The sequence below is a fragment of the Leucoraja erinacea genome, chromosome 3, assembly GCF_028641065.1.
Source record: "Leucoraja erinacea ecotype New England chromosome 3, Leri_hhj_1, whole genome shotgun sequence".
Taxonomy (NCBI): Eukaryota; Metazoa; Chordata; class Chondrichthyes; order Rajiformes; family Rajidae; genus Leucoraja; species Leucoraja erinaceus.
This window is the reverse complement of record NC_073379.1, coordinates 23,233,884-23,246,615: the sequence shown is the minus strand read 5'-3', so window position 1 is coordinate 23,246,615 and position 12,732 is coordinate 23,233,884. Positions and strand designations below refer to the sequence as shown.

Below are 12,732 nucleotides of genomic sequence, written 5' to 3'. Positions count from 1 at the left end.
TGGTTATTTGGCCCATTGAGTTTCCTATGTCATTTGATCATAACTGATCTATTTTTCCCTCTCAACTCCGTTCTCCTGCCTTCTGTCCGTAACCTTTGGCACTTTTACTTATCAAAAACTTATAACATCAATCTCCGCTTTAAAAATACCCAATGACTTGGCTCCACAATGAATTCCACATATTCACCACCCTCTGGCTCAAGGAATTTCTCCTCATTTCCATTTTAAAGGTCCGTCCTTTCATTCTGAGGCTGTGCCCTCTGGTCCTATACTCTCCCACTAGTGCAAGCAACCTTTCCATGTCAATTCTATCCAGGCCTTTCATTATTCAGCAGGTTTCAATTAGATCCCCTCTCATTCTTCTAAATTCCAATGAGTACAGGCCCAGAGCCATCAAGCCCTTCTCATACGTTAACCCAATTGTCCCAGGATCTTTAAAAAATGATATTTTCCTAATCTTTTGTATATGGACAAATCTTTTCATCTGTTATTGGTTGTGGGACGACAGTACAAGTTTTAAAATATAAAAGTTAAAAATTTCATGCTAATGCAAATGCATCCTAGACAACGAAAGGATGTCTGGAAGATTTCTGTCAAAATTAATTGATGGCAGCCACGCACCATTTAGAAACCACTAAAATGTTCTGAAGATTATCTTGTACTTACGGCACCATCCTGTCAATTGTTTTCAGTTCAGCTGGCTGCCTGGTTGCCAGCTCCCCAATGTAAGTCCACAGGAATCCAAAAAGGTTCTGTAAAACATTAGAGTTTGGAATTTAGATGTTAGAGATACAGCGTGGAAACAGGCCCTTTGCCCCACCAATCACCTCATATACTAGGACTATCCTACACACGAGGGACAATTTACAATTTGACCGACAAAAACCTTTGAAGTGTGTGAGGAAACTCCAGAAAAATCCCACACAGTGACATGAAGAACGCACAGACTCCGTACAGACAGCACCATTAGTCTGGATCGAACTCGGGTGTCTAGTGCTGTAAGACTGCAACTCTACCACTGTGCTACTCCATCATGACGGAAGGAGCATCAAAAATAAAACCCAGAACAAAGATAATTATTTGACTCATTGCTCTTCTGCCAACCCTTTGCTGAATCCCACTCTTCAACACTGCATGCCAATCAATTGTTCAAACGTTTATCCAATTTTCCTTTAAAGATCACACAGTTTCCATGTCATTGCTTCCTGTAGTACGGGATTTACCTCTTAAAGAAATTCCTCCTAAACTTTCTCCTCAACTCCCAGGGTGGCAATGTCAAAGGCTAGAGATGAGAGGGTTTAAAGGAGATGTTAATGGTTGTGGGACGACAGTATAAGTTATTTGTTTCTTTACAGAGGGTAATGGGTGCTGGAACGCACCGTAAAGGGTGGTGGTGGCGGCGGATACGATAGTGGTATTTACAAGTCTTTCAGATAGGCACATAGATATTCAAGGAATGGAGGGATATGGATCATGCAGGCAGAGAACTTGGCATCATGTTTCGCATGGACATATTGGGCCATAGGGCCTGTTCCTGCGCTGTACTGTTCTATCCTGTTGCTATTTTAAGCTGATGATAATTCATAACAGTGACAGTAAAATACTTTAATCCTTCAAAAATGTTTTCATAATTCTTCATAATCTTGATCAAATCCTCTCTCAGCAATTTCTATTCTGGTGGAAATAGCTTTGACACTTGCTGACTAGAAAGTAGAATAGTAGATCTCTCTACCCTTATCCATCCCTGGTACTGGCCTGAAGCTTCTATGCTATACACTTCATAATTTAATGTTCTTTCCAAAATAGACATCCAAACAAACAAATACAAGTCAAACTCTAGCCAGATTAATCTTTTCTACAAGTTATTAAGGGCCTGTCCCACGAGCATGCGACTCCATGCGGCAAGTGCGACCTAAAGGGCCGGTCCCACCAACATGCAGCAAACGCGACCAAACCAGAAGCGGGGGCTGCGCGGAGGTCAAGTGAGTGACATGAAGTTCGAGCGAAGTCCGCGGGAAGTTCGCGCGTGACGTACGGTGTCAAGGCGGCTGCGGGCCGGCAGGCCGTTGCAGCGCGGAATTTTTAAACAAGTTCAGTTTTTCGGAGCCCCGCGCGATGTCGGGACCAGCTCCGCACAACTCCATACAGCTCCGGCGATCGAAGTGGGACCGGCCCCACGAGGCCGTACGGCTCAAGCGACTACGTTAGGTTGTGCTTGCCGCATGGAGTCGCTTAGGTCACGCTTGCCGCATGGAGTCGCATGCTCGTGGGACAGGCCCTTTACTTGCATTCAATGCGTCTATATATTACAGATCAAAATTAAGATGGTTTCTTATACTGATGTGTGGATGTGTGTGCTTTTTGTGAATTTTTATTTTAGGAACTTGCAACTATGTCCTCTGCCAGAAACATACTTTGCCACATTACAATTGCAAGGACTGAAGTCTGCCTCGCTAGTCTTCCCACAACTTGCTCTCTTTCATGCTAATAACATTTTTCAGGCTTGCTTTTTCCAACTCATCAAATTTCAAAGATTCAAAGTTATACGGCACAGACACAGGCACTTCTGCCCAACTGGCCCATGCCATCCAAGATGCCTATCGAAGTCAATCCCATTTGCCTGCTTGTAGCCATATTCCTCAAACCCTTTCATATCTATAATCCTGCACAAATGTCTTCCAAACATGGTAATTGTACCCACCTCTACTATCTCCTCTGGCAGCTCATTTCATATACTCACTATCCTCTGTGCAAAAAACACACTCCTCAGATGCTTTTTAAATCTTGCCGTCTTCACCTTAAACTGATGCCCTCTAGTTTTAGACACCCCACCCAATCTGCAAAAGACTGATCCTCTTTATGCACATCATAATCTTATAAATGTCTTTAAGGCCACTACTTTGCCTCCTTCACTTCAGGGTAAAATGCCCCAGCCTATCCAACATCCCCTCATAGTCTCCAGAGTAAATGTTATCTCCAGACCAGCCAACATTCTTATGAAAAGAAGATACAAAATGCTGTATTAACTCACTGGGTCAGGTAGCATCCCTGGAGAACATGATTCGGAACGTATCCGACCTGAAATGGCACATCCATGTTCTCCAGGGATGCTGCCTGACCCACTGAGTTACTACATAGAAACATAGAAAATAGGTGCAGGAGGCCATTCGGCCCTTCGAGCCAGCACCGCCATTCATTGTGATCATGGTTGATCGTCCCCTATCAATAACCCTTGCCTGCCTTCTCCCCATATCCCTTGACTCCACTAGCCCCTAGAGCTCTACTACAGCATTTTTTGTCTTTTTTTGTAAACCATCTGCAGTTCCTTGTTTCAACATACCTGTGAATCATTTCTCCATCCTCTCTAGCTTAATCACATCATTCACTCATTTATTGTCTGTCACATGTGACGGGGCACAGTGAAATTCTTTGCAGTATACTCAATATATACAAAATGGAAGGTTGACACAAAATACTGGAGTAACTCAGCGGGACAGGCAGCAACAAAGGTAGCCACAAAATACTGGAGTAACTCAGCGCGACAGGCAGCAACAAAGGTAGACACAAAATGCTGGAGAAACTCAGCGGCTGAGGCAGCATCTCTGGCGAGAAGAAATGGGTGACGTTTCGGGTCGAGACCCTTCTTCAGACTGTATACAAAATGGAGTCTGCACTGGGACATCAGGCTCCCAACTGCAGGCTTTATTGCTTGGTTCTTGTGGTAAATATTTCTTTGACGGTTAGGCACAAAATGCTGGAGTGCACTGTGTCATTTTTTCCCAGGAATGTTGCCTGTACTGGAGAGATGCTGCCTGACCAGCTGAGTTACTCCAGCATTTTGTGTTCATCTTTGGTATAAACCAGCATCTACATTTCTTTTTATTGCTTTATTGAAGGTTCCTGCTATGTAGAATAATAAGCGTATAGCGCATTTAAGATTTAGAAGTGTATAGCGCATTTAAGATTTTGCTGAGAAATGTGAAAAGAGTGTATAAATGTGGAGTACTTTCTGAACTGTACAGGAAGCTGAACAGGAGCTGCACTTTGACAACATGCAAAGCACTTTACACAAACCGCTTCTTATAATTAATCACAGGTTTAACTCAGTCAAACGCTTAGATGACAATAAAGTTTAGAACGATGACCAAATGAGTGTTTAATAAGGCTTTACTGTATTATTGAAACTTTAATGGACCACTGACTGTTTATTTTAACAATCCTTGCTCAAACAATAATTTACTATGAAGACGCATTACATAAGTCTGTGGTACTGAATGCATCTTTGTGTATATAAAATAGAACAATTACTTTTAATATATTCATATTACAGAGAACTAATGGCAAGGCCAATATTTAGAGTCATAGAGACAGAAATAGGCCCTTTGGCCCACTATGTCTTTGTTCAATGTTGTACCTAACCACTCAGTCCCCATTGTTTGCTATGTCTTGGTTATGCAAGTGTTCAGAATCCTCTGAAATGTTGCGATTGAATCTGCCTCCAGCACCTCCTCTGGCTGCTTCTTCCAGATATCAACAACACTCCCGGTCGACAATCCTATCCTCTTAAACCGCTCTGAATCTCTTCCCTCTTTTATTGCCCATCCCAAAATGGACCACAGAGATTGTGATGAATGGCTTTCAGGAACAGCTGAGGACCTTGTGAAGGTACTCTGATACTGGGGAGCAGGGAGGGGGTGGGAACGAGAGTTGCTGAACATTATACCTCAAAGTCCGGATGGTGGGCAGCACAAAGGGGGGCATGCAGATGTTCTGATGTGCCTGACCAGCTGGGATGTTCAGTTGCCTGTTTGCTATTGACCTGCTAGCCTTAAGCTCGCCGTCAAATGTACTTTGAGCTTCTCCCCATGCTTCTCAACCTGTGGTGAGTATTCCTTCGCACTCTTGACTTGTGCCTAGCAAGTGGCGGGAAGTTCTCAAGGAACCACCTGCCACAGGATATTTAGCCTCTGTCCTGCGCTTGTAGTTGCAGTATTTGTGTGGATTGTCTGCTCATGTTTTTGGTCAATGATGATCTCCAAATGTGGGGAATTCAGTGTTGTTAAACTGTAAACACCAATGAATGTTCAGGACGGATGGTTAGTCCAATACTGAAACCGGGAGCAACAAACAATCTGACGGACAAACTGACTCTGAAGAAGGGTCTTGACCTGAAACGTCACCTATTCATATTTTCCAGAGATGTCAAGAGTGTTTTATTGTCATAAGTCCCAGATTGGACAATGAAATTCTTGCTTGCTGCAGCACAACAGAATATGTAAACATAATACATAACGGGAGAAATAAATGCTGCCTAATCGGCTCAGTTACTCCAACACTTTGTGTTATTTTGTGTAAACCAGCATTTTCAGCTCCTTGATTCCACATTATGACTGCTCCACTGCGAAATCTCCTCAAGGTATGCTACTTGGAAGAAGTTCTCCTCTCTATGAATGGAGGAGTCTGAAGAAGGATCCCGACCCAAAACGTAACCCTTTCATGTTCTCCAGAGGTGCTGCCTGACGTGCTGAGTTGCTCCAGCACATGGTGTCCTTTTGTGCAAACCAGCACCCTCAGTTTGTTGTTTCTATCTGGTGCACAAACTCACAGGGTCAAGCAGCATCTGTGGGGAGGGGGGGTAAAGAAGTCCTTTGGGTCAACGCCGTGCGTCATGACAGAGGGCAGAGGGAACGTTGGCAGTATAAAGAGAAGAAGGGTACAAGTGAGGCAGGAGGCAGGAGCCAGTAGGGAATTGGTGGATTGAGGAGGATTAAAGGTTGATGAGCAGATTAAGTCAGGTGGGTGTCTAAATAGGGTTCAGCAAAGGTTCATCTAACAAGAAGCCAAAAGGGGAGGGTTGGAGCTGGGAGACAGTGGTAAATGGATGACAGATGGAAGCAGACAAAATGCAGGTGGAGCCAGATTCTTTTTAGTTTAGTTTAGTTTAGAGATAGAGTGGAAACAAACTCTTCGACCCACCGAGTCTGCACCGACCAGTGATCCCTGCACATTAACACTATCCTACACATACTAGGGACAATTTACGCAAACACCAAGCCAATTAACCTACAAACCTGCACGTCTTTGGAGTGTGGGAGGAAACTGAAGATCTCGGAGAAAAGCCATGCAGTCATGTGGAGAAAGTACAAACTCCGTACAGACAGCACCTGTAGTCAGGATTGAACCCGGGTCCCAGGCGCTGCAAGCGCTGTAAAGCAGCAACTCTACTGCTATGCCACTGTGGCCGCACAAATGGAGGGAGGGAATGGTGAAGGTGTCAACAGATATGTCAGTGACAAACAAGAACACAAAGTCCACCAGTGCTGGAATCTTATTTATCAGATTGTAACATGTAAAAGGCATTTGGACAGGAGCATGGACTGTAAAGGTTTAGAGGGATATGGGCCAAATGGGACTAGCTCCCTCTTTGTCAGGTTGGGGGTACCATGTAATCCAGTGCTCCATGGTTGGATAGTCGGCGACTAAACCGTCTCCCCCACCTGGTTTGCCAGGTGAAGAGGGGGCTGTGGACCGCCAGCAGGACCAAAAACAAGACCTGTCAAAGGGCGGTTGAGCTTCTAGCGAGCCAACGGCCATCCACACCTCAGTAGAAGTTGCGATCACTGTCGTACATAGCATTGTATTGCACCGCGCCTGTTGATGTTTTCAACGATGATGATGGTGATGACAGTCAAGCAAACAACTTGGTCAGCATAGACAAGTTGGGCCGAAGGATCCCTCTCAGTGCTGTATAAATCTATGACACTATCATGCAAGAAGGAAACTCACCTCTAACTTAGGTTTATTTCCTGCTGAAAGACTTGGGTGGTTGGATTTCTGAATGCGTTCCACTATTAAGCACTGCTTCTCTGTTTCTTGCCCCGCGAGCAGGGATTGCAGCTCCTCGTACGATTCGGGGACTGTGAAAGTAAAAACATGAGAAGGGGATCAGGAAGGAAATCTGCCATTTGTGCCCTGTTCAGGATGCAGCAAACGTTCATTTGACAAAGAACAACCTGGGAGGAGAATGGGCCAATATGCAGAGTTTAGAATAATGAGAGACGATGGTCGAGTCAGAGGAATACAGCAGGGAATCAGGCCCTCTAGAGTCTAGACCGGCAAGTCAGCGCTGACCACCCACCACTAATCCTACATTAATCCCATAGTTTACTCTCTCCATATTCTTATCAAGTTCTCCAGACCCTACCACTCACCCAATACTTTACAGTGACTAAATGACCTACCATAAACATATCTTCAGGATCGGCAAGCAATAGACCTTGAGGAAACACATGTGGTCACAAGAAGGCACAAACTGCACACAGACAGCACTCAGGGTCGGGATTGAACAGAGGTCACTGTGAGGCACTGGCTCTACCAGCTGTGCTTCTGCGCTGCCGTATAATTTTATTGCAATGTATTAAATTCTGCTAAAGCGCCACGAGAGACTTCCCTGATTGGGGAGAATCTGAGCCCTTGTACTCCTCTTTGCGGAGTAGGCCAAATTGGCCTAATTCTTTTCCTATGACATGAACTCTACACAAAATCATGAGAGGCATACACAAGGTGAATGGGTGGAGTCTGTGTCCCAGGGGAGAACAGTCCAGAACCCCAGGGCCCAGGTTTAAAGTGAAAGGGTTAAGACTTAAAGAAGACATGAGGGGGAAATTCCTCACACAGGAGGTGCTGCATTAATGTATTGATCTGCCAGCTGAAGCTATAGAGGCCGGTGCAATGGCGACGTTTATAAGACACTTAGATAAGTACATGGAGAGGAAATGTTTAGCGGGGTATGGGCCAAAAGCAGGCAAGACTTGCTCAGTTATAAAACCTGGTCAGCATGGTCAAGTTGGGGTGAAGGGCCTGAATCCATGCTATGTGACTCTTTGACATGAAAGAGATGAATAAATTTGATTCAGTGTTTATTTCCAAAAATTCCTGAGAACACTCCAATATTGAGAGAAAAGAACAGTGCCTCAGATGCTGGAAATCTGTAAGAAAAACATTGTGCTGAAAACCACATTGAATTAGATGGAACTGCAGATGCTGGTGATCTATATCAAAGATTGACACAAAGTGTTGGAGTAACTCAGCGGATCAGGCAGCATCTCTGCATAAAATGGAGAAGTGACATTTTGGGTCAGGACTCTTCTTCAGACATTCATCCATCCATGTCTATTCCTCACGAACATATTGCCAAATGCCCCAACTGGTTATGGTTGGAATTTGTGTGTGTGTGTGGGGGGGGGGAGGGGGTAAGAGGTAATGACATTGAGGCTGTTGCCAGGATCATCATCTTAGATTTCATTAGCTGCAACAAAAATCCTTCACTTACCAGAGAAAGTAAAAGGGAGTTGTGTCTTGGCTGCTACCATCATGGCTTGCCTTGCCTCTTCACTTGGTGCCTTTTCTTTCTTTGGGGAGGATTCAACAGCTTTCTTCTCCCCTGTACCCTCATTATGTTCACCTTCAGACTCAGAGTCTTGTTCCAAATGGCTATCATCCCCGAGGTCAGAATGATCATCTTCATCACTCTCTTCGCTCTGGTTCTCCTCCTCGTCTTCATCCTCATCACTGTCTTCATCCTCTCTATTTTCCTCTTCATGTTCGTCACCCAGCTCCTCCGCTTCATCATCCTGTTGTTCCAACTTCCCATCCTTTTAATAAAATAAATCAAACTCCAGTTACCTGCTTAACTTTATATGCTGAAAAAACATATACGAACAATGGAACTCAAAGTAAGTACAGAGGTAAGTGATATCTTCTCCATCCAGAATAGTTCAGTCATCTAGTCTGGGAGATTTTACAGGGGAAATCAATGATGAGAAAAGCCTAGCAGACTGACCAGTGTCACCATTCACAGGTGGTCCAATTAATGGTCAAAAGAGGAAACAAAGGACCACAGATGCTGATTTACAAAGAAGGACATAAAGTTGGACAAAAAGCTGGAGTAGCTCAGCGGGTCAGACAACATCTCTGGAGAAAAGGAATAGGTGACGTTTTGGGGCGAGACCACTTTTTCATTCTGAATGGAAACATCCACCGCTCTCTGTACAGCAGGCAGTAAAGAAAGCAAATGGCATGTTGGCCATGGCGAGAGGATTTGACTGGCGAGAGCAAGGTGGTCCTACTGCATTTGTACCGGGCCCTGGTGAGACCGCACCTGGAGTATTGTGTGCAGTTTTGGTCTCCTAATTTGAGGAAGGACATTCTTGCTATTGAGGGACTGCAGCGTAGGTTCACCAGGTTAATTATCAGGATGGCGGGACAGACATATGATAAAAGAATGGATCAACTGGGCTTATATTCATTGGAATTTAGAAGGACGAGAGGGAATCTTATAGAAACAGATAAAATTCTTAAGGGATTGGACAGGCTAGATGCAGGAAAAATGTTCCCAATGTTGGGGAGTCCAAAACCAGGGGTCACAGTTTAAGAATAAAGGGTAGACCATTTAGGACTGAGATGAGGAAAAACCTTTTCAGCCAGAGAGTTGTGAATCTGTGGAATTCTCTGCCACAGAAGGCAGTGGAGGTCAATTCATTGGATGTATTCAAGAGAGAGTTAGATATAGGTGCAGAAGGCAGTGGAGGTCAATTCATTGGATGTATTCAAGAGAGTTAGATATAGCTCTTAGGGCTAACGGAATCAAGGGATATGGGGAGAAAGCAGGAACAGGGTACTGATTCTACGTGATCAGACATGGTCATATTAAATGACGGTGCTGGCTCGAAGGGCCGAATGGCCTACTCCTGCACCTATTTTCTATGTTTCTGTAGCCTCCTTCGTTACTGGCGTTCGAGTTACCGAAGCAGGCTATGATTGACCTAGTAAGTATGCTCACTAGGTGACATATTCTGTGACATATTCGCTATGTCACAGAATTCTCTATCAAACTTGTACATTGACAGATTCTCTCTCAAACTTATATAGTATAAGTCTGACAGAGAATTCTGTGACATAGCGAATCTCCTAAATCTTATTTAACTAATTGCATTTAATAAGCGTGGTCTTGACTTGTGAATGTGCGTGGGATAATCTGGTGCTACGAGTCATTGTTTAAAAATAAGATGTCTGCCTTTTAAGACAGAGGTCAAGTAAACCTTTTCTCCCATAAGTTCACAGGTCTCGGAACTCTCTTCTGCAAAGGGCAATAGAAGTCGATCCTCACCTCGGGTGCTGTCTGTATGGAGTTTGAATGTTCTCCCTGTGGGTTTCCTCCGAGTGCTCCGGTTTTCTCCCACATCCCAAATTCATGCAGGTTTGTAGGTTAATTGGCTTCTGTAAATTGCCGGAAATGTGTAGGGAGTGGAGGCAAAAGTGGGATGATATGGAACTAGTCTGAACGCGTGACCGATGGTTGTTGGTGGGCTGAAGAGCCTATTTCCTTGTTATATTGCGAAACTCAACTAAACTGGCCAAGAGCAGACCTTAAACTTGAGCTTTTCTTGAGCCTCACCTTGTAAACAAGACAAGGGTTATCAATCTTTTCCAGGAAAAAGCCATCATTCAAGTCGTCTGCAGACATGTGTTTTGGTGTCTTTTTGCTTTTATCTTCAAAGTCTCCACGCATCCGACGCAATCGCTCCATCTGAAATTCAAAGGTGGAAGGCATTATTAACGTCCAGTGTTAACTTACGGTGTACTGAGGGAAGCCATGTTTACAGAAATACAATTCAAATAGCATGACATTTCACCTCATATCTTTAATATCTTGGTATGACCTATTTTGCCCATTAGATACGAGATCCCCAATCCCGGTGTCAATTGGATTATCAGAGGGAATACGCTAAAACTTTAAGAAGTACAAAAAAAGCTTTTCACTGTACTTCGGTGCATGTGACAATAATTTAAATAAGGAAAAAAAACAGCCAGTATTCCCAAGTGTAGTGTAAGGGTTAAACAGACAATTTTAGCTAAAATTGAGTTATCGGCTAAATAAGCAACACTGCATTCCATACCCTTCGAAAACAAGATTCAAATGCACTGTCTCCCAGAGATGACCTGGGAAGATCTGAGTGTTATCAAACAATGTCTAGGAGCACAGCTTTTCTCAGGCCATTCTATGGGAAAGCATAGCGTTGGTGAACAAAACACAACAGCAATAGTTGGGTAGACCACCTGCATCCCCTGCCGCTAGTAGCACCGAAACGTTGCAGTCAAGGGGGGCTTATGATTAGCTCAGGAAGGGGGCAGTGGCACGGTCTGCCATAACGGATGGTGTCGGGTGCCCTTTCGGGGAGAGAGCCCCAGCATAGGACCGTGTCGCGAGCAGTGCCAGGTGATCATGAACAGGAACATCCTGCGGCGTGCTCTGCTGTGTGCTCGGAGTTTGCGAGTGCATACGGGGATATGTGTGTGTATGCGTCTTATTTGGTAGTGTAATAAAATACCTAGGGAATCAGATTCTGTTGTCTGAATCCGGTGACTTATCAAACACAACACCAAGTAGAAAAAAAAACTGCTGGAGGAATGCCTCGGGTCAGGCAGCATCTTTGGAGGGAAAGAGAGAGTCAACGTTTTAGGTCGGGATCCTTCTCATGAACCAAAACGTCATCTGTTCCTTTCCCTCCACAGATGCTGCCTGACCCAATGAGTTCCTCTTCCGCCATCAGCTTCTTTTTTGCTCAAGATTCTAGCGTCTGCAGTCTAATGTTTCTCCAGAGTTTCTCGCCCCACTTGCTGAGTAAATACTCTGATAGAAGCCCATCGGTATTGATGTCAGACTCGGCTCATTGCCCGCTGATGTCAATCACTACAACATGTGCGTGAAGGATGACAGGCTTGGATGTGGGAGAATATCAGTGAAAAAGGATAAGATTGATTGGCGAGGAGACAATGCCCCATCAGAAGATACCTCAAGTTTCTGCAGACGTTCCTGTTCCTCTTTTGCGAGCTCTTCCTTGGTCTTCAGTCGGTCTGAGGGCTGTGCCTTCACATCAAAGAACAACTCTCGAACAATTATATCATAATCTCCTGCCTAAGAGGAAGACAAAAAAATTTAATTTAAAAACAAATCCTATGAAGATATTATAATTTTTCAAAGCATTCATTTCACTCCACGAACTGCTCAACTATTGCATGTTGGCCAAAACACAAAGTGCTGGAGGACTCATCAGATCAGACAACATCTGAGGAGGGAATGGACTGTTGATGTTTTGGGTTGGGTCCCTTCTTCAGACTGATGGAAGAAGGGTACCCACCACAAATATCACCTATCCATGTTCTTCAAAGACCCGCTGAGTTCCTCCAGCACTTAGTGTTTTGCTCTATTTCCCGTTCTGCAGTTCCTTGTGTCTATTAGATATTGCCATTTATTAGACTTTAGAGATACAGCACGGAAACAGGCTGTTCGGCCCACTGATTCAGTGCCGACCAGCGATCACTCCCTACACTAGTACTATCCGACAATTTACAATTTTACCGAAGCCATTTCACAGACAAACCTGTGCGTCTTTGAAGTGTGGGAGGAAACCGGAGCACCCAGAGGAAATCCACACGGTTACAGGGAGAACGTACAGTATAAACTCTGTACAGACAGCACCTGTAGTCATAGAAACTATGTGCAGGAAGAGGCCATTTGGCCCTTCGAGCCTGCACCGATTGAATCCGGGTCTCTGGCACGGTAAGGCAGCAACCCTACTGCTGCACCACTGTGCCGCCCATAGTATTCTCCACGTAAGTGCCCTTTCAACTTCATCTGGCCATCCCAAAAAGAAACTTCACTGATTTTAC

The 12,732-nt window shown here is 44.4% G+C and overlaps 1 protein-coding gene across 3 annotated transcripts in view; it reads right to left on the bottom strand.

Moving 5' to 3' along the window:
- The window catches only part of nop14 (NOP14 nucleolar protein homolog (yeast)), a 48,240-nt gene that overhangs the window by 19,308 nt on the left and 16,200 nt on the right, over positions 1 to 12,732 (bottom strand). For all 3 annotated transcript variants that reach the window (XM_055632287.1, XM_055632286.1, XM_055632288.1), the window contains exons 7-11: positions 11,855 to 11,977; positions 10,457 to 10,588; positions 8,333 to 8,654; positions 6,787 to 6,917; positions 667 to 752 (exon numbers count right to left, since the gene is read on the bottom strand). In XM_055632287.1, the coding sequence (XP_055488262.1) occupies positions 667 to 752; positions 6,787 to 6,917; positions 8,333 to 8,654; positions 10,457 to 10,588; positions 11,855 to 11,977 (794 nt within the window). The remainder of the gene's footprint in view (positions 1 to 666; positions 753 to 6,786; positions 6,918 to 8,332; positions 8,655 to 10,456; positions 10,589 to 11,854; positions 11,978 to 12,732) is intronic.